General features: G+C 35.9%; 2 protein-coding genes across 2 annotated transcripts; both read right to left on the bottom strand.

Annotated features, from left to right (window-relative positions):
* Positions 1-1,040: 1,040 nt before the first annotated feature.
* On the bottom strand, positions 1,041-12,759 carry LOC116737647 (cytochrome P450 2J6-like). Its single transcript, XM_032590964.1, has 11 exons — positions 12,463-12,759; positions 9,735-9,897; positions 8,696-8,848; positions 8,428-8,588; positions 8,144-8,212; positions 7,387-7,491; positions 2,390-2,525; positions 2,222-2,307; positions 1,699-1,800; positions 1,487-1,628; positions 1,041-1,397 (listed from the first exon to the last, which is right to left on the bottom strand). The coding sequence occupies exons 1-11, from the start codon at positions 12,619-12,621 to the stop codon at positions 1,210-1,212; spliced, it is 1,464 nt and encodes a 487-aa protein (XP_032446855.1). The 5' UTR covers positions 12,622-12,759; the 3' UTR covers positions 1,041-1,209.
* Positions 12,760-14,220: 1,461 nt separating this feature from the next.
* Positions 14,221-22,220, bottom strand: LOC116737642 (cytochrome P450 2J6-like). The gene is made up of 11 exons (XM_032590949.1): positions 21,926-22,220; positions 19,652-19,814; positions 18,946-19,098; positions 18,696-18,856; positions 18,236-18,304; positions 17,502-17,606; positions 16,976-17,111; positions 16,796-16,881; positions 15,669-15,770; positions 15,435-15,576; positions 14,221-14,755 (listed from the first exon to the last, which is right to left on the bottom strand). Exons 1-11 carry the CDS (start codon positions 22,082-22,084, stop codon positions 14,568-14,570), a joined length of 1,464 nt encoding a protein of 487 aa, XP_032446840.1. The 5' UTR covers positions 22,085-22,220; the 3' UTR covers positions 14,221-14,567.
* Positions 22,221-22,328: the final 108 nt, after the last annotated feature.

Genomic DNA, 22,328 nt, shown 5'->3' with positions numbered 1-22,328 from the left:
AAAGTTGATGCTGCTCTGTCATGCAACACGGCTGAATGAGCGATATTAAGGAGAAACTTAAGGAGATTGGCGAGTGTTTATATATAAAAACAGAAGCACATAAAATGCGTACCGGACTCTATGGCTGCGTTCACAAGTGACCCAATTCCGATTTTTTGTGAAATCGGATTTATATATATATATATATATATATATATATATATATATATATATATATATATATATCTTCTTACATGCGACCTGTAAGAGTTCTGCAGTGTGAACGGGCAAACCACCTGAAAGTGTCCCGCATGCGCAATAGCGTCAGCGTTCTCAGTGTCTCCCAAAGGCCATAAAAAAGAAGTGCTCAATGTTTGCGGAAGTAAACATGGATGCTAACGGTGGCGCATAGCTTACATATTTGAAGTTGTTATCCGGCCGGAGCAGCATATTAACAGCTTAATCCTCATTAAGATGTTAATGCGGATTAAGATGGTTGTTGTTTTTCTTCCCACCTGCGCGTATCAGGACGCAGAATAGTGAGATTTGAGGAGTATCAGTGATGTTCATATCCGATGCTATCCAATTCAAATGCGACCTGGACTTTAGGTCGCATTTGAATTGGATAGCATCGGATATGGGTCGCATTCGAAAGGAAACCTACCTGTGCTTGTCAGGCTGTCATGAAAATATCGGATACAGGTCGCATTACGTCCAAAAGAAATCGGAATTGGGTCACTTCAGGCTGCAGTGTGAACGCCGTTTCTTTTTCCTTTTCTGTATCAACTGGCTCCACTTAAGGACGACCAGCGGCGCACTCTACTGGATGGAGGTCAAACTACAACATTAAAAAAAAGTGCAGTCCATTGGAACTAATTTTAATTTAATAACCCATTAATCGACTGTTAATCCTAAATCAATTAATTGTTTGCATTCATAGTCCCATTCAAATAATATGATTCTTAAATAAAATATACAGACTGTGACACAATTTCTTGTTATTATTACCAAGAATTCAACCAGAATCTGTTTACTGACTTGCCTGAGGATCAGTTTTCTTTGAAGGAAGTCAAACATTGCAATTCACACCAGCAGGTTATGCAACATCTTGTCAGGTAGCAATTAAAATAAACAGTGTGGGACTTTGAAGATATTGTTGTTGCATTACTGAATGAGCAAACAAAATGATGTTTTGTCATCGAGTTCTTTCTTCAGTTTATTCAGAAAACCTCATTGATTTTCTCTCAGCTGGATCTTCATAAAATAAGGTTTGGGAGTCAAAGTTGCTCCAAAGACTGGTGTGAAGTCAGGTTCTCCTGCATCCTCCGGCCAGACGAACTTAAACTTCCTCAGCAGAGTCACCGTGATGAGGAAGAGCTCCATGCGAGCCAGACTCTCTCCAAGACAAACTCGAGAACCTGGTTCACAAAACAACCATGTTCAGTTATTTTAACATACCTCAGTGTGTCTGCATGCTTTTTTCTAGTCTCATAGACATTAAATCTACCTGCAGAGAAAGGCATGAAGGCCTCAGGTTTGACAAACTCTCCCTGTTCATTCAGGAAGTTTTCAGGGTTGAACTCATGAGGGAATTTCCACTGTCCCTCTTCTCTCAACACTGAGGTCAGGTTCTGGATGATCATTGTACCCTGAAAGAATCCAAATGGTAGATATTTTTATTACAGAATGCCAAATCCATGAAAACAAGCTGCTAACAACCTGAGGAGTGGAGTATCCCATGAGCTCTGTGTCCTTAGTGGTGCAGTGGAAGACACTGAGAGGAATTGTGTTGGCAATCCTCTGAATCTCATGGATCACAGCCTGGAACAAAACAGATTTCTTAAAATCTGTCCACCATGAAAAGCAATCCCACTGATTCCAGCTGTTAGCGATAGAATAAAAACGGCATAAACCCGTAAAAGGTGCAAAAAATCTTCCCTGACTGTGAGGCTCGAGGCTCAGATCCAGATGAAAAGCAGATGTTAAACATATTTTCTATTGACCCCATATTTTTGTATTAAAAAATCCAAATAAAATATTATAGAATATGTTTTTTATTGGCCTGATGGAATTTTCAAATCTCAAATGTTTCCATCATCTGCAATCGGTGCACCGCTACTAGAAAATACAAGTGTGTATGTAATTAATCAATGCAATGTGTTTTAGAGCATATTATTAAAAATATATTTCAGTAACTATCACAAATTTAAGAAAAATGTCTTTATAACAAGAAGCGTCCCACCTGCATGTAAGGCATGTCGTGCCTGTCCTCAAAAGTGGCCTGATTGCGTCCCTGCAGCACCCGGTCTATCTCCTGCTGACATCGCTCTGAGGGAGGGAAATAAAGCACATTAACAATTATCCGTTCACATGTACGTAAATTCATTTATATCAGTGCTTTGAAGCATACCTTGTATGTGAGGGTAGTTCAAGAGGTAAAGAAACCCGGTCAGCAGGGTGTTGGAGGTGGTGTCTGTCCCAGCAGCATAGAGGTCAAAGGTGATTCTTGTTAGCTGCTCCTCAGAAAAAGTGGCATCACCATCTCTCTAAAAATTGGTAGACAAAGACATAGCATTTAAATCACATAAACTGTGTAAACCTGACCGGAGGCTACAACGCTGAGAGGCTGCTGTGGCGGCAACACCTGACCGGCGGCGACAACACCTGACCGGCGGCTACAACGCTGAGAGGCTGCTGTGGAGGCAACACCTGACCGGCGGCGACAACACCTGACCGGCGGCTACAACGCTGAGAGGCTGCTGTGGAGGCAACACCTGACCGGAGGCTACAACGCTGAGAGGCTGCTGTGGCGGCAACACCTGACCGGAGGCTACAACGCTGAGAGGGGGTTGCGGCGCCAACACCTGGTAGGCGGCTACAACATCTGAGGTGGGTCTCCATACCTGAGCTACGGCTACAATGCTGGGCTGCTATTGCTGAGATAACACCTAGCGGCTGCGACTACGCTGGGTTCCCACTACAATATCTGACTGGCGGCAACAAAGCAGGGCAGCTGCTGCAACTCCTGAGCTGGAACTCCAACGCCGGACCATCAAATTGTTCAGAGTAAACGGAAATGTCGAAAAGAAATACGAAGCAAAGTCGATCCACGACAGAGGAGGAGTTTGAGGAGATAAAGAAATCCTTGGATTTCATGTCTGGTGAGATAGCAACAATCTCACAACAACAAAAACTAATAATGAACTTAATGGGGGAGGTTAAAGAATTGAAGAGACAGAATGTAGAGAAAGACAAGCAAATAGCCTTCCTGGAACATCGTGTGGCTGATTTGGAACAATACAGTCGAATGAATGATGTTATAATTAGTGGGTTGGAAATGAAGCCACGATCATATGCCCGGGCTGTTACAGAAGCAAATAATACCGAAGAAAGGGATGAAGATCAAGGAACTTTTGAAAAACAGATAATATCATTCTTCAGCAATAAGGGAATCAGCATTGATAATAATGGCATTGAAGCTTGCCATCCACTTCCACAAAAAAACAAAGGACTTAAACCAGCTATTGTAATGAGATTTACAAACAGGAAACACAAAAATGAACTCTTAAAACAAGGGAGGAAATTAAAGGGAACCAATGTTTATATAAATGAGCATCTAACCAAACTAAACGCAGATATAGCAAGACAAGCACGTTTTCTCAGGAAACAAAAGAAAATACAATCAACATGGACCTCAAACTGCAGAGTCTATATCAAATTGAACGGTTCACCGGAAGAAGCTAAGATACTGTTCATCAGAAAAATTGAAGAGTTGGATAAATATCAGTGAAACAGGATAACCGGGTAACCATGATCAACTTTCTGAAAACCAGTGATGATAAGAAAATATACATATGAACATAGACACAGATATTGACCCCGACAACAATTTTCTTGATTATTTGAATGACAACTGCCATTACTATACTGATGAGAACTATAGCCAATGCTATAATTCGGATCAAGAAATGTCAATTATTCACTTCAATAGCCGTAGCCTTTATGCAAATTATGACAAAATAAAAGAATATTTACATCAACTAAAAAGGTCATTTAGCGTCATAGCAATAACAGAAACCTGGCTCACCTCTGAGAAGGGAGTAGATTTCCCACTGGAGGGGTATGAGTTCAATTACATTAACAGAAAGAATAAAAAAGGTGGAGGTGTTGCTTTGTACATTAAGAATGATCTAAAATATAAGATGATAGAAAAAATGTCAGTGTCAATTGATGAAGTTATGGAATGCATTACTATTGAAATCCAATTTGAGAAGCAGAAAAATATAATGGTCAGCTGTGTGTACAGAGCACCGGCATCTGATACTGACATCTTTACAAATTACATGGAAACATTGTTTGCTAAGATGCATCAAAAGGTAATTTTCATCTGTGGAGACTTTAATATTGATATGTTGAATCCACATATGGTTAAAAGTACATCTAACTTTATTGATTCTATACATAGTTTAGGTTTATATCCACTAATTACTAAACCAAGTAGAATAACAACACAGAGTACAACCCTGATTGACAATATATTTACTAATTATATGGAAAGTAAATTGAGAAGTGGACTTCTTATAAATGATATCAGTGACCATCTACCAGTGTTTGTTATACTTGAAGATGTTTGCAGAAAAATAAACAAGGTCACAAACATCACTTACAAAAGAATAATATCAGAGGACTCAATAAGAGCATTAAGAAACGATTTACAATCACAGAACTGGAAAGTGTTGTATGAAGAAAGAAATATTGATAAGGCTTTTGACATATTCACCAAAATATTTAAAGCATTTTATGATAAAAACTGTCCAATTGTAACTTGTAATTACAGGCAAAAAAACAATCATAAGCCTTGGATTACAAAAGGCATACATAATGCATGTAAGAAAAAGAATAATCTATATAAACAATTTATAAAATATAAAACGGTTGAAGCAGAACAAAAATATAAATCTTATAAAAATAAATTAACTATTATTATGAGAAAATGCAAAACAGATTATTATTCTAAAATATTAGAAAATAATAAACTAAACATTAAAGGAATTTGGAAAACTTTACATAGCTTGATAAGAAAAAATTCTTCTAATACTACTCACCCTAAATATATTATTTATAATGATAAAACCCTGAATGAAAAAGTTGGGATAGTAAATGGATTTAATGAATATTTTGTAAATGTAGGGCCTACGTTAGCAGAACAAATAAATAAATCAAACCCACGGGATGTGGATTCATCGGAAATATGTATTAAACAAAATACATCATCTATGTACCTGAAACCAGTAGACAAAATTGAAATTAAGGAAATAGTAAATCAATGCAACAATAAAAAATCAATGGACTGGAAGGACATTAACATGTCACTTATAAAACAGATAATTGATGATGTGGCAGATCCTCTAACTTACATCTGCAACTTATCATTCATATCTGGAACATTTCCAAATGCAATGAAAATAGCGAAGGTTATTCCTCTATTTAAATCTGGAGATAAGAATATAATTAGCAACTATAGACCAGTGTCACTTCTCTGTCAATTTTCAAAAATACTAGAAAAAGTTTTTAGTAAAAGGTTGGATAATTTCATTGAAAAGCAAAACATTCTGACTGATTGTCAGTATGGTTTTAGAAAAAAAAGATCAACTTCGATGGCACTGATGGCATTTACAGAAGAAATTATAGACAATATGGATAAAAAGAAATGTGCAATTGGTGTATTTCTGGATCTCAAAAAAGCTTTTGATACCATCAATCATGACATGTTATTAAAAAAACTGGAAAGGTATGGCATTAGAGGGGTGCCATTAAACTGGATTAGGAGCTACATTGGAGAAAGGAAACAATTTGTAGAATTAGATGGTCAGAAATCAGACGTACTCAACATAACTTGTGGAGTTCCGCAGGGATCAGTTTTGGGACCCAAATTGTTCATTTTGTATATAAATGACATAGTCAAAATATCAAATCTTATAAAATACATTATATTTGCAGATGATACAAGTATCTTCTGTACCGGAGAAAACATTCAACAACTCTCTAAAGTGATCAACACAGAAATAGAAAAATTACAGCATTGGCTCAAAAACAATAAATTATTTGTAAATTTAGATAAAACCAAATTTATGATATTCGGAAACAATAAAAAACAGGAAAATAATCCAATTAAAATATCAATTGACAGTGTTAATTTAGAAGAAGTACATGAAATAAAATTCTTGGGTGTCACATTAGATAATAAATTCAGCTGGAAAACACACATCGGACAAGTAAAATCTAAAATAGCCAAGAGTGTTGCTGTTATAAGAAGAATTAACTTCGTACTAGACTATAAATCTTTGTTTATTCTATATAATACACTCATTGCACCACATCTGACATATTGTGTGGAAGTCTGGGGGAATACATACAAAACAAATTTACAGCCATTATACCTCTTACAAAAACAATCCATCCGAATATTACATAAAGTGGGATACTGGGAACACACAAACCAGTTATTTATTAAATCAAATATACTGAAATTCTGGGACCTGGTAACATTTAAAACTACACAATTCATGTTTAAGGTCAGACATCAAAAACTTCCACACAGTATACAGGAAATGTTTGCTGACAGAGAGGGTGGTTATTATCTAAGAGGTGAAGGATATTTTAAAAAACAACATATTAGAACAACCAGGAAGAGTTTTTGTTTATCTGTGTGTGGAGTAAATGTCTGGAATGGATTGAATGATGAGTTAAAACAAATTACAAATGTAAACCAATTTAAAAAGCTGATTAAAGCAGAGCTCATTTCAAAATATGCTGTATAAGATGTTTAATATCCAATAGGCTATAATGTAATTGATGATATAAATAGTACTTAAAATAAATTTGTATAGTTATACATGATGAAAAAAATGGAAAAATTTTTCTTTTTGATGTTATGACAGTTCATTGTAAATACATTGACAAGTAGGAAAGGGGCAGGACATTATAAGATGTATCTTCTACCTGCTCCTTTTCGAACAGAAAATTTTGCATGTCACATGGGCATAATAATTTGTTTCATATTTTATTTCTTAAGTTTGTTTCATCCCATTTTATTTTATTTTCTTTTTGATTGTTTTAAAGTCTGTTCGAAATAAATAAATAAATAAATAAATAAATAAATAAAGAAACATATGCATGAAGAATCAGATTAATAGTTTTGTACCCCTTGGATGCATAATTATACATTTTCTTTTGCATGTTTAGATAGGATCCTATTTTACTGTATGGCAATGTCTGTTTAGTTTTGTGTATTGATTTTATTTATGTAAGTATATTGTCTGTTTTCTAATTAAGTTTTCTAAATAAGTTAAGTCTGATACGGTTCGTTCACTGCGTTTATTTTATTTTATTTTATTTTTTACTCACCTTATCCAGCTCATCCAGATAGCAGTCAACAAAATCTCGCGGCTCTCCAGGGACTCTGCTCTTCTTGTGTTCATTCACCAAACCTCTTGAAATATTGAGAAAAGTCTACAACTCAAAAGTTAATTAATAAGCATTGTTTTTTTTGTTTGTTTTTTACCCACTTTGGTAGATTGTTTTTTGATTTATAGATGTGCTCATAAGTTCATATTCTCTGTTAGAATTTGTCTATTTTTGTGCAATGAAGTGTCTGATTATACATTAGATCTTAAGGCCACAGACTGAGGGATGCCCATTATGAAAAGAGCGTGCATGTAGAAAAGACTGCGCTTAAAATTAGAGCTATATGTTGGGGAATGGGGAATAGGAAAGATTCCAGCATTTAAGAATTTATTTATAAAAAGAGATTAGCGTGTTTACTTTGCTAAAGTGCAAAAATAGTATTCATTGATTGTTTTGTTTTTTTATTGTTTTTTTATGCTCTGAGTTAAACATTTGTGTTTGAGCTTCAGCTCATCAATAAATGGGTCTCAGGAATAAACAGCCAGCTATAGGCTCTTGGTTTTAAGATCAATCAATTAATCACAGCTTCCTTCCTCCAAATTCCTCTAAATCTGTATTGAAATGTATTTGATGAGAAATCATAGAACCCAACTTTCAGCCATGAGTGACAGACAGAAAAGTGAGAAATACAAAAAGAAAAATTCAAATTTTGCCAGAGTATGTAAACTTATGAGCACAACTTTACATCCTCTATCACCTCCATATTCTGAAAGGCTTTGTTGAAGGGCAGTGGGAGCGAACGGATCACAGGAAATGAGTCGTAGATCTGGGGAGAAAGAGGAATCACTACAGTGGATTGGTTATATAAAAAACACAGATTATGTTTGCATAGAACATTTCTAAGGAGGAAATGTTCTATCTTTTTGAGATTAAGGCATTCAACTGTTATGGGGACAGTACAAGAAAAATACTTTTGATACGTTTGAGAAATACTTTCACCAAATTAACTTCATCCTATTTCTGAATAATACTTTGACTCACCATCGCCCAGGGTCCCATTAAAATTTTCAAAATCTCAGTGAAGCACCTGATTACATTTTTGATTGTCTCATCTTCGTACTCGTAACGGGTTCCAAACAGAACCTTGCAGATGATGTTGGAGCCTGCATTGTGAAACAGGAACTGAGGACTCAAAGTTTTACCTAAAAAAACAAACCAAACAAACACAAGAGACGAAAATGTGACAAGGTTGAACGGTAGTACAAAAAAGACAACAGAAAGATATAAATGCTTAAAATCACAGGGTCACCAATATTATTTTCTAGAGTTTTAATTATGTGCTGAATCTCTTCATGGATTCTTTCCTCCATTGACTTCTTTCCCAAACCAAAGTTCCTCAGAGTCATGAGAGCAAAGCGCCGATGGTCCCTCCACAGTGAGCCATAATCAACCAGAGCAACACCTAAAGAAAAGACAATATAAAAATGAAATTTCTTTATACAGTAACCACATGTACTTCTCAACATAGAATATATGTTTTATTTCACACTGCTTAGTTTATTTGAGCAAAAATGAGAAATAATCTCATGTAGGTTGACTTTAGAAATTCTTTCACATTCACTGAAACATGTCTAGGAATGAAACGACCATGTAATTTTATACAAACTGAATATCAGATAGCGCTTAATCATTTTGTATTTAGAATAGCGGCATGTTGACGCTCATTTAAATGTAAAATGTTTTATTAATGCAACCAAAAAGAACAAATAAAGTCATTGATATTGTAAAATGTTTGTTCATGCAATATGAGTGGCCAGTTCAATTTGATTATTTGAGTGTTTAGAAAAATAAAGTAAATGGCAAAAAATAGCTGCACCACCTTTTCGACATAAAGTTAGCCATGAATACATTCTATTAACAGTGGCGGTTTCTGATATGGGGGACATGGGCAGCCGCCCAGGGCGTCAAGTGACACCTCCCCCCTACAACACGGTGCTGAATGTCAGGCCAACCAGTCCACTTGGGGGAAATGGGCGCCCTCAGCCTGAAATAGCTGTAATTAACACCTGGTGCTATTAACACGAGTTTCAATTGAGGATGAGATTGGGGCTGGTTGTTTTGGAGGTTGTGTTGGTCAGATCTGGCAACCCTGGGGATGGGGGCGCGTTGATTGCAAATTAAGCCTATGGAATATTGAGAGGAAGCGGTCAAAGCCAGGAGAGTCCAGATCAGGAAAAACAGAGATTTTTTTTCAAAGTCGAAACTGAGAAAAACATATCTGAGGTCAACACCCAAATCAGTCACGCTAATGGCTTTTTGTGAATTATGATAGAAAACACATATGTTACCTTTGCTATCGGCGATGTCAGTAATTAACATGTTTTTGGGTCGCCCAGCGAAATCAATAGCTTTGATCACCATCGCCTCCTTCATGGCCTCAAACCCATTGATGACCACAGCTGGTCTCTGGCCCAAGAACAGACTGTAGACGTTTCCATACGACTGACTCAGCTGGAAAAAAGATTTTTTTATTTTATTCACTATGTCCTAAATTTGGAGTATATTAAAAAAAACATAAAGAGAAAATTTTTTTTAAAAGTTGATTGTGCTATTTAGCAAATGTTTTTGTTCTTTAAGGAAATTAATGCTTACAGAATATTTTTAAGATTTTAGTGTTTAGTTGTTCTTCGTGGTTGGTATGCATTTTTTTTCTTCCATGTAAGCATAATGTAATAACCCACAAAAAAGTGAGCTTGATGCCAAACTATGGAGAAAATATCACATAAATCTGTTGAGGTGAATCAGAAATAAAAGAAAACATTACTTCTGACTTCAGAGTCTTTAATGTCATACATTCACCAAACACCTGCAAACATTTACTGAACATTCACGGTGTGTTTTCTGGCTGTTCCTGGTTTTGCTGTGGCCAATCACATTTAGTTTAGTATGTTACACTAAATATTTCTTCCTTGTTTTCTATTTTAGTTTCTTCAGTCTTTATTTCCTAATATCCTTGCATCCGTTCTTAAAAATGTGAACAAACTCTGGTGTCAGAAAACCAAAGATTTATGAAAAGGTGGTGCTGTAATCTCACTTTCCCCCTCCTGGAATCACCCAACATATTTCCCTATTACATGTGTCACCCTAAAAATGACACTAAATATTAGTGTCATTATACAGTAACCACATGTACTTCTCAACATAGCATATGTTTTATTTCACACTGCTTAGTTTATTTGAGCAAAATGAGAAATAATCTCATGTAGGTTGACTTTAGAAATTCTTTCACATTCACTGAAACATGTCTAGGTTCATCCAGACAGGTTCATCCTGTCTGAACCAGTTGCCATTGAACTGGAGGACCTGGATAAATCACAGCAGACTTCATTGGGAAATGTCTTACATAATGAGCAGCAACCTTTGGATGGCTCGCAAACAATGACTTTGCTAAATGTGTGGAACACTGCAAGACTGAATCTAAATGTAAGAGATTTGGAGGCAGATAAATGTAATAAAAAATAAAAGGAAATATCTCCAACTTCACTCCTGTAGAGAAACTTTATTGCAGCTTTTTGACGCTTTCCTGCTCAAACACATTGGAATCAAATGAACCAGACCTTTCCTAATGTTTAATAACATGTTGTTTTGACTAGAATTTTTTAAAGTAATTGCAATTTCTGCCAAACCTTCACTGTGTTTCATAGGAGACCATGACTGAGCACAACGTAACTTTGGACCTGTGGATAACACACCATTTCTGCTCACTGGATCCTGAAAGACACGATCTAAAAGATCAAGTTTCCCAAGTGTTGGTTTAGAAGACCCTATTTAATTTGGTAAATTCAAAAAGTGTTGCTTATAGATGGTAAATATTGTATAATATTCTACAATAATTAAAATATTTGATGACATACATGTCAAATTGTTCTGATTTATGCTTCTTATTTCTCTGGTTGTTTCATATATGCAATTGTAAAGGCTGCCCTTGTCATTTTAATTTCTAGTATAAATAGTTTAGAAAAGTAGCCATCACTGATTCTGGGGAAGTTCAGTTTAATAAAATTAGCATTTCTAAGGGTTTGCAGGTCAGTGTTGTTGTGAATGGACCAGGAGTTTTTGAAGGTAAAGTTACAGTCAACAAATTCAAACTGAACTGTAATTCACCTGATAAGGAACTAAATTCAAAGAGACCAAAAATAACTGCAGACGTCTGTAGCCAGATTGTGAATGAGATTAAAATAGGATTTTACTTTCTTTTTTTTTTTTTTGCAGGACTGTAATCCACCATTTCACATAAATGTGGAAATGAGCTTCTCCTCAATATCAACTGGAGTTAAGGTGTTCTCTTTAACTTAACATTACAGTGTGAACTGTATGTTTTGAATGTTTCATTATAAATTTAGTGCTGTGGGAAACGGAGCCAAAATGTCACAATCCAAATATTTACAAGCCAGGCGGGCTTATGAGTGGACATGATACAAATCATATCACGAAATCCTGACTTTTCCAAAAAAAATTCTTTTCTCCCCTCCAGGGGGTTTTTGTGGGCTCCAGTGTCCCTTATATGAAAGTATTCTGACAGGAAAGGGGGAAGACAGGGTGCAAATATCGCCGGGTCCGGGAATCGAACCCGCGACGGCTGCATCGAGGACTCAAGGCCTCCCAATGTGGGTCACGCTATCCCCTACGCCACCACAGCACGCTCAGACTTTTTCAAGCTTTTATTGAAAAATAAATAAAATAAGCATCAGGAATAATCTCTAAAATGTTGAATCTCTCACATAATTTCCTGAATCATGCTGGAGACTACATAAATTCAGGTAATGTTTGACTTTGTTGCATACAAATGTACAATACAAAATGTTCTGAAACTATCGCCAAATAAGTATTAGCTTATCAACAGCAGAGGTTACAGTTTACTGCTTACCTGCAATTCTGAATAAGTAATGCTGAAGTTTGCAAGTACTGAATTATTTTCTAGCAACATATACAAATTAATATCATATATAAATGGTAATAACATTAAATATAAAAAGAAAGAAAATAAATAGTAGTATTTATCATAGCTTTTCTTACCCTATCAAAGTCTTTTAAGGGGTTCTTCATGTTCAGGTTCCAGAGGTTCCCCAGTACAGGCAGACTGGGGGGTCCGGGTGGGAAGTTCTTGGGTCTCTGAGGTTTGAGTTGAAAAAGAAGGACGACAACACAGAGCACCAGCAGAAATATTGAAATCATGTTGGCTTGTTTTGGATCAAACCGAAGAGATGACCTGCTTAGCTTATTATGAAAGTCTGTTTCTCAGCGCTGACTGCTCTGGTTGTGCCCTTTGATTCTTTGTATTTAAAGTGACAAGCAACATCAGGCATAAATAAGTGATCATAAAAGATGACAGGAAATGACATGTAAGAGGTGGTTCTTTAGTTTTCTTCATGATCTTTAGTTCAACTTGTTATTTTTAAACAGTTTATTTTATAACTATGCTGTTATTAGTGAAAGGACCTACACTACATCTACGAAACTGCTTGGAAATCATTGTCAAGTCTAAATTTGTTAAATATCATGACTTAATAGGCTTTAGCTTTTAAATAAAAAATAAATGAATAATAGCTCTTTTTACTCTTTCAAAGTCTTTTAAGGGATTCTTTATGTTGAAGTTCCAAAGGTTTCAGGCAGGCTGAAGGATCCAGGGGGGAAATTTTTGGGTCTCTAAGGTTTGAGTTGAAAAAGAAGGAAACAAACAGAGTCCCAGCAGAAATACTGAGACCAACATAGAATAGAATTCAACTTTATTGTCATTGCACTGTCACAAGTACAAGCAACGAGATGTAGTTTGCATCTATCCAGAAGTGCTCTACGAGATATAAATATTTATTTACAGATGTACAAGACTATGTATGTATGGACTATAAGGGGTTATAGCAAAGAGATATAGATATTGTGTATAAATATAAATATGGGAGCTGTATGCACAGATTATACAGAATATACAGATTATACAAGAATGTTAAGGAATGGATTATATATGTATATAATATGTATATAACATGTTGGTTTGGATCAGATCGAACTTAAGAGATGATCTGCTTAACCTGAGAGAGAACATGAGGTGGTCAAAAGAAGGACAGGAAGTGATGTGCCAACAAGTTAGAGGAGGTGGGTCTTCAGTTTCCTTTATCTTCTGTTTAATTTCTTGCAAATGAGGTAAGAGCAAAACTACTTAGAGATTTAGGTTACAGTTGATGGTTTGTCCTATAGTCAACTACAAATTTGTGAAATATCATGACTTAATACAATTCATCATGTAAGCTAACGTAGGTTTATAAGCATAAAATCATTCATTATGCTTATTATATGCTCATTATATGAATGATTACATATGAATGAGTATGTAGAGTACGTACTCTACGTACTTGTATTGTAGAGTACGTACAATATTTTTACAGGAAAAACAAAGGACCAGAGATTAAAAAAAGAACAATAACAAAAAACCCCACAGAAAAACATGACAAATAGTCATATAAAACAAGAAAGAAAAGAAAAACCTTAAAATTCTTTTTTAATTTAAAATAACTTTAAAAATCTTAATTGTGTTGTTATTTTTAACATTCAAATTATAATTGGGATTTTTTTTGTTCTGATCAAAAATCACATAAATTAAAGCTATTTATAAATGAATGCACAACTTAATGAGAGTCGCTTCCTTTCTTTTGGAAAACAGCAGTGTAGTTGTGATTTTTTAACCTACACGTCGCTCTTCAAAACCTGCATATAGAAACTTTCAGAGCTGAAATCAGAATTTATTCTGCAAATGAAAGAGACGTGGTTTCATATCTGTTACCATTTCTGACCACCAGATGGTGCCATCGTACGTCAAAGGTTTATTTGAAACAATACAATCCCATTCACACAATAAGATTCTAAAATGAAATATACATAATTTAATAAAATTACTCATATCTTTTATTTGTAGGAATGCAATTAATGACTGATGTGTTTCACTCGGTTATAGAAACTATACAGTTTTAATAATAAGGAAGAGTTTAATTTAAATCTGTTTATTGATTTGCTCAATGATCAATTTTCAAACCAGCTGATTATGGAATAACTGTCAAGTAGAAGTTAAACAGTCTGAATGCACAAACAAAACTGGTATTGATTTATCATTGAGTCCTTTGAAAACCTCACTGATTTTCTCTCAGCTGGATCTTCATAAAATAAGGTTTGGGAGTCAAAGTTGCTCCAAAGACTGGTGTGAAGTCAGGTTCTCCTGCATCCTCCGGCCAGACGAACTTAAACTTCCTCAGTAGAGTCACCATGATGAGGAAGAGCTCCATGCGGGCCAGACTCTCTCCAAGACAAATCCGAGAACCTGGTTCACAAAACAACAGCTTAAAAATAACATTCAGTTATTTTAACATACCTCAGTGTGCGTGCATGATTTTTTCCAGTTTCAAAATTTCCCACTGCAGCCTAAATGAACTGAAATCTGATTTTTTAAATCTCTTCTGAATTCACTGTGTTGCATCCTGTATCTGACCTTTTCTTGACAGTCTGAGCAACACAGATCAGATTTTTTTTAAATGCAACCCACTCTACTTGGATATGTGGTTCTAAATCCGATACGTTTCTGATCTTTCTGAGTCTGTACAGGCAGGTCACATTCAAACAACCTGAACATCATCAATCCTCGACAAACATCACTGTTCTGTGTCCTGATATGTGGAACTGGGAGGAAAATCAACAGCCATGGTGGACGAAAATGTAGATTAAGTTGTTAATGTGATGGCTTTAAAATCATCACAACTTTAAAATCGCAAGATTTTACTTCTGCAAACACTGAGTAACTATGTGTGCTGTTATTGTGTCTTCTACTGTGAATGAGGGACATTTTCATGTTGTTTTTAGTTCACACAGGAGATCACATACAGGTCGCATATATTTGGAAATGTGAACCAACAGGCAAAAGAAAAGTAAATTGAATTTCACAAAATATCAGAATTGCGCATTAAGGCAGGCAGTGTGAATGAAGCCTTAGACACTGAATCTACCTGCAGAGAAAGGCATGAAGGCCTCAGGTTTGACAAACTCTCCCTGTTCATTCAGGAAGTTTTCAGGGTTGAACTCATGAGGGAATTTCCACTGTCCCTCTTCTCTCAGGACTGAGGTCAGGTTCTGGATGATCATTGTACCCTGAAGGAATCCAAAAGGGAGAGAAAAGCAGTCAAGTTGTTTATCTTATTTTCAGCAACACATAAAGCCTAATAAAGCAAGATGCTAACAACCTGAGGAATGGAGTATCCCATGAGCTCTGTGTCCTTAGTGGTGCAGTGGAAGACACTGAGAGGAACTATGTTGGCAATCCGCTGGATTTCATGGATCACAGCCTGGAACAAAGCAGATTTCTTAAAATCTCTCCATCACGATGTGCGATTACACTTATTGGTAGAGCAAAAACAAGAGCACAGAACCTGAAAAGTTACAGTTTACCAACCAGAAACAGGTCACCAAGCAGAAAAGATCTGACCTGACCGTAAACACTGAAGTAATTTTCTTTGGACTTAAAGAGAAACAATCTAGAGTTAACACACAGCTTCAGTTATTACAGCTGGAAACTAGAGATCAGGCCTGAAATCTGGTGATGGACTCTGGCCTGAACCTTCAAAGCAACATAAAAACAGTTACGAAGTCGGTCTTCTATCACCTGAAGAACATCTCCAGGGTCAGAGAAATAATGTCTCAGCAAGAGCTAGAGAAACTCATCCATGAGTTTATCTTTAGTTGCATTGATTACTGCAACAGCGTCTTCATAAGTCTGCCTAAAAAAAATCAATCCTCCATCTGCAGCTGATCCAGAACGCTGCTGCTGGTGTTCTGACTAAAACCAGGAAGATAGAGCACATATTTCTAGTTCTAAAGTCCTTCACTGAGAGAATAGAAGTTAAAATACTGTTGTTAGTTTATAAATCACTGAACGGTTTAGCACCACAATACATTAATGATCTCCTGCTGTTGTATCAACCCTCCAGTACTTTCAGGTCTTCTGATTCTGGTTCTGCTCTGCATCCCCAGAACCAGAACCAAACATGGAGAAGCAGCATTCAGCTTCTATGCTCCACAAATCTGGAGCAAACTTCCAGAAAACTGCAAACATGCTGAAACACTGAGTTCCTTTAAAACAGTAATGCACTTCTGTAACCTTCAAGACTCCAGATGGCCACATAAATAGAACTTAAAGATAATATCTTCTCCTGTATGTGGAAAATTGTTACAATTCAAAGAAATAAAGGCGTGAAAACATCTGATTGTGTGTGATTAATAATAGAAAGTGTTTGAGCATTATTATTGAAAAACACTGTTTTCAATAACTCCATCATTAATTTATTAACTATGTCTTTAGGGAGCATTTCACCTGCATGTAAGGCATGTTGTGCCTGTCCTCAAAAGAGACCTTATCATGTCCCTGCAGCACCCGGTCTATCTCCTGCTGACATCGCTCTGAGGGAGGGAAAAAAGGCAATTTACGGTTATCACTTCAACTAAAATACATTTTCATTTAAAGAAGTTAGTGCTTTTCCATGTCAAAGTGTACCTTGAATGTGAGGGTAAGTCATGAGGTAAAGAAACCCGCTCAGCAGGGTGTTGGAGGTGGTGTCCGTCCCAGCAGCATAGAGGTCAAAAGTCATTCTTGTCAGTTGTTCCTCAGAAAAAGTGGCATCATCACCTCTCTGAACATTGGAAGACAAAGAGACATGAAATTCAAATCAAATAAACTTTGTAAGGAAACAGAGAAACATGAGAAAAACTTCAACAGTCAGATTCTTACTTTTGTTGTATTTAATTATGAATAATTTCAGTTTGTACACAATGTGTATAAACATCTTTAGGTAGCACTCATTCTTTGTAAAGAAATTTACATCTGATTTTGTACTTTATTTGTATTCATGTTGAGTAGACTGGTTTTTATATGTTGTGCTGGTGATGCAAAATCATTTCTGTATTCTGGGATCAATAAAGTGCAGTTTATCTTAATAAGGCAGTTATTTCATTTAGTTATGTTTGGCCATTACTCATTAATGTGGCTCATCTCTTTCTCAAAAAACACATGTATGACACACCTTATCCAGCTCGTCCAGATAGCAGTCGACATAATCTCGCGGCTCTCCAGGGACTCTGCTCTTCTTGTGTTCATTCACCAAACGTTGTGCAATGTTCAGAAAAGTCTACAACACAGAAGTTAGTTGTGCTTATAAGTTTACATTCTTTGGAAGAACTTGTCTATTTTTAGTGTCTTATTGCACATTATATCTTAAAGCCACAGACTGAATATGAAAAGAGCGTGCATGTAGAAAAGACTGTGTTTAAAGTTTGAGCTTCATGTTGGGGAATGTCATATTATGTTGGGAAAGTCTATAAAGGATTACAGGAATCCTTCTGCAACTGGATTAGATTCCTCCAGACAATCAGAGAAATTTCAATAACATTCCGTTCGATTTGATTATTCTAGCATTAAATATTTAACTTGTTCGTGAAAACTGACACATTTACTTTGCAAGTGAAAGAAATGTGTTGTTTTTTTTATTCTATGAGTTAAATCTTTGTGTTTGAGCCCCAGCTTGTTCACAAATCTCTTAAGAAAGAGCAGCCAGCTATAGGCTCTTGCTTTTAAGCTAATTGAATGAATCATGGCTTCCTTCCTCCAAATTCCTCTAAATCTGTACTCAAATGTACTTGATGAGAAATCATGGCAGCCAACATTTATCCATGAGTGACAGAAAGGCAAAAATACAAAAAGAAAAATTCAAATGTTGAGTGTGTAAACTTATCAAAATAAGTTTATGTCCTACATTACCTCCATGTTCTGAAAGGATTTGTTGTAGGGCAACCGGAGGGGACGGATCAAAGGAAATGAGTCATAGATCTGAGAAAAAAGAGACATTTTTACAGTACATGGATTAAATTTAAAAAAAGAAAAACACAGATCCTGTTTGAATAAAACATTCCTCAGGAGGAACATATTCAGATTCATCTTAAGATATTCAACTTTTATTATGAGAGTCAAAATTTAAGAAATACTTTCACAATTTGATTTTTGATTGATTTGTTGTTTAGTAAAGAAGTTTTAACTGAGAAAAATAAATCTAGCACAAAGGTGCTATAGTGTTTGAAAAGATTAATACCAGTGATTTGTTAAAACTTTACAAAGCACCAACTTAAAGCAAGAATACTATCTGAAAATGTTCAGATTGTGATCATCATAATCTGCTTTCTTTACCCACTTCATCCCACCTGTGTCTGATGCTGTGACTCACCATCGCCCATGGTCCATTGGCTATTTTGGTAATCTCAGTGAAGCACCTGACAATAATTTTGATCGTCTCATCTTCGTACTCGTAACGCGTTCCAAACAGAACCTTACAGATGATGTTGGAGGCGGCATTATGAAACAGGAACTGAGGACTCAAAGTTTTACCTGAAAAACATACAAGAGACTAAAATGTGACAGGCTCACATGCAAGTACAACAGAAACCGAATAATGCTTAAAATCACAGAAGACGCACCGATGTTGTCATCTAGAGGTTTAATTATGTGCTGAATCTCTTCATGGATTCTTTCCTCCATTGACTTCTTTCCCAAACCAAAGTTCCTCAGAGTCATGAGAGCAAAGCGCCGATGGTCCCTCCACAGCGAGCCATAATCAACCAAAATCACACCTATAAAAGACAAAAAACTAACTTCCAAGGTGACATTTAGCTACGCAGTAACCTCAAGTACTTAGAAACTGTGTGAGTCTATAAATTAAAAATTGCATTTTGTTTTATTCAAAAGTGTTTTCTTTATTTGAACAAAAATGAGGAATAATCTTGTGTAGGTTGACCTTTAAAGTTATTTAAATTTGATCAAAGTTGTTTAAAAATGGAATGAACATACAAGAACTTTACTCTGGAAACTGGAAATCATTTACAAATACCTGCATGAGCATATAGGTGCTCATTTTGATGTAAAATAGTTTATCAATGTTATCAAAAAAAGAAAGAAACAAGTCCTGAAACTGTAGCTATAGTGTCTGGTTAATTAACTGAGTGTTTAGAATGATTGAATAATGGCAAAACAGAATGCTCATCTTCCAACAAAACAAAGTTAGCACTGTACATTTTATTGATAATTAGAACAGGAGTTTGAAAATTTTCATTTACTTTTGTACCTGATTAGTCTTACTAGTGTCTTTTTGTGCATTATGTTACAAAACACATACAGGTACATTACCTTTGTTATTGGTGAGGTTAGTAATTAAGATGTTTTGGGGTCGACCAGCAAAATCAGTAGCTTTGATCACCATCGCCTCCTTCATGGCCTTAAACTCACTGATGACCACAGCTGGTTTCAGACCCAAGAACAGACTGTAGATGTTTCCATACGACTGCCTCAGCTGGAAGAAACAAGTTTTTTTCAGTTTTTTTCCCCTGTTTTTATGTCTTCTACCCCTTTATCCATCCATCCTTAAACATGTGAAGGAAGTCTGGTGAAGAGTCAAGGCAGAAGACCAAAGATTTATGAATTGGAAATGGAGTGATGATGGTGGGGTAATAGAACAAACCTCTAATCCAGAAACCTGTTATCCCCGTCCTGGAATTACCCATCATTTTCCCTACTGCAGGTATCAGCGTTTCCATTCACTATATAATTGGCAAGGTTGGCATTTAAAAAATAATTATGTGTAAATGGAAACATGGCAATTTATAAAAAATTATCCCTATTTGATCAAAAGTTTTCACTAGTGACATTGGTTCATTTCACTAAACTGCAATGGAAACACTTTTTTGCATCACAAAAGTTAAAGGATAAACAACTGGGTGCAAACCATGAAGAAGAAGACAGGAAGTAGGTGGAGAATTATGGTTGATTTTTAACAACTTATCTCGTGAACAAACTTAATCACAAGTGATTTTAATTGCTTTTCTATTTAATGGAAACACAGCAATTGTGAAAATGTGTTTTTGGACATTAGCAGAAGATTGGCAAAGTTTTGTGCACATTTGTAATGGAAATGCAGCTTCTGTCACCTTAAAAAATATTATTCTGACTGAACTTACACCAGCTGTCATAAAACCACTTTGGTCTGGATGCCAGTGAGCTAAAGGGAACGTTCATGTCAGACATGTATGGAAAACATCTTAAAAAACAGCAGCAACTTATGGATGACTTTGCAAACCAAAGATTAAATAATATATATTTTTTTTACCCCTCCAGGGGGTCTTTTGTGGGCTCTAGTGTCCCTTGTATGACAGTAAGCTGACAGGAAACAGGGAAGGAGGAAGACATGCGGCAAATATCGTCGGGTCCGGGAGTTGAACCCGCGAGGGCCGCGTTGAGGACTGAAGGCCTCCAAATACGGGTCGCGCTAACCACTACGCCACCACGGCACGCCCGCAAACCAAAGATTAAAACGTAAATGTCATAAAGATTGACTAATAATGACTCCAACAAGCAGGGGTCTCCAACTTCTGTCCTTAAGAGATACTGTCCTGTATTGCTGCTCAAACACACCTGAATCAAATAAATGTCTCATTACAGACCTTTGACACATTTGATGGTATTTTTAATCCATCCCTGAAGCAAAGCATGACTCAAAAGTAAATTTGTCATTAATCATTAGGTCTGGCTTATCAGTTTTCCCAAGCGTGCAAACACCAAACTTTTACTGTTTCATAGGAGACTGTGACTAAGCAAAAGGTAACTTTGGACACAATTTTTGGAGTTTGGACACTAAAAACTGAGGCAGAAGATCAAATGGGCTGAGTCTTGGTTTAGAAGAGCATATTTAACTTGGTGAATTCAAGAGGTGTTGATTTTTGATGCTCAATATTGTATGAAATTCTACATTAATAAAATAATTGATGACATTTGTCGGTCATAAAAGACGAAATGTTTCTCATTGTCTATATGCTATATCTTGTCATTTTAATTTCTAGTGTAAATTGTGTAGGACAGTAGCTATAAATATTTGAATAATTTTTGCATTTGAAAAGCTTTAGAAGTTTGTGTTATTATGACTGGACTGTTATGAGGGGATATTTAAAGGTACAGTACATGCATTAAAAGCATTTATGCATAGACACATAAACACATAGAAAGTGTTTATGCAGTAACTGCTTTCTAATGCAAAAAATTGTTTTCTGCATTAAAAAGCAGGGATACTTTAGGATAATTCATCTAGGAATATTTTACACAGTTTCCTGAATCATGCTGACATCATCACTACTTAAGTTTATGTAATGTTTGACTTTGCTGCAGAATAACCTTTGCCTTACAAACATACAGTTCAAAGTTTTCCTTAATCCAAACTAATTATTCCACTAAATATTTGCTTATCAATAATGAAGTTAAAGTTTGTGCTGTACCTGCAATTCTGAACAAGTAAAACTGAAGTTCGCAAGCGTTAAATTAAATCCAAGTAAGATATGGAAATCAATCTTATATAAACTGTAAAAACAATAAATAAGAAAGAAAGAAAAAAATATTTATCATAGCTTTTCTTACCCTTTCAAAGTCTTTTAAGGGGTTCTTCATGTTCAGGTTCCAGAGGTTCCCCAGTACAGGCAGAGTGGGGGGTCCGGGTGGGAAGTTCTTGGGTCTCTGAGGTTTGAGTTGAAAAAGAAGGAAGACAACACAGAGCACCAGCAGAAATATTGAAATCATGTTGGCTTGTTTTGGATCAAACTGAAGAGATGACCTGCTTAGCTTATTATGAAAGTCTGTTTCTCAGCGCTGACTGCTCTGGTTGTGGCCTTAGATTCTTTGTATTTATAGGGAGAAGCAACAACAGGCATAAATAAGTGATCATGAAAGAGGACAGGAAATGAAGTAATAACATAGAGGGGTGGGTCTTCAACTCTATTTATGGTCTTTAGTTTAAATTCCTTTTTGTAACCAGTTAGGTCCA

The sequence above is a fragment of the Xiphophorus hellerii genome, chromosome 2 (assembly GCF_003331165.1).
Source record: "Xiphophorus hellerii strain 12219 chromosome 2, Xiphophorus_hellerii-4.1, whole genome shotgun sequence".
NCBI classification, from domain to species: Eukaryota; Metazoa; Chordata; class Actinopteri; order Cyprinodontiformes; family Poeciliidae; genus Xiphophorus; species Xiphophorus hellerii.
Note: the sequence above shows the minus strand (reverse complement) of the source record. Positions and strands in the feature narration are given on the sequence as shown.

Bases quoted from the DNA above. Each gene is read 5' to 3' on its own strand.
- LOC116737647 (XM_032590964.1), bottom strand. From the start codon at position 12,621: ATGATTTCAATATTTCTGCTGGTGCTCTGTGTTGTCGTCCTTCTTTTT. The intron at 9,898-12,462 runs GTAAGAAAAGCT...TCTTTTTTCCAG, and splicing joins CCTTAAAAGACTTTGATAGG to CTGAGTCAGTCGTATGGAAA. The intron at 2,526-7,386 runs GTGAGTAAAAAA...ACCAATTTTTAG, and splicing joins ATCTGGATGAGCTGGATAAG to AGAGATGGTGATGCCACTTT.
- LOC116737642 (XM_032590949.1), bottom strand. From the start codon at position 22,084: ATGATTTCAATATTTCTGCTGGTGCTCTGTGTTGTCTTCCTTCTTTTT. The intron at 19,099-19,651 runs GTAATGTACCTG...TGTCTTTTATAG, and splicing joins TAACCTCACCAATAACAAAG to GTGTGATTTTGGTTGATTAT. The intron at 18,305-18,695 runs GTGAGTCACAGC...CTTTTTTCTCAG, and splicing joins CCAATGGACCATGGGCGATG to ATCTATGACTCATTTCCTTT.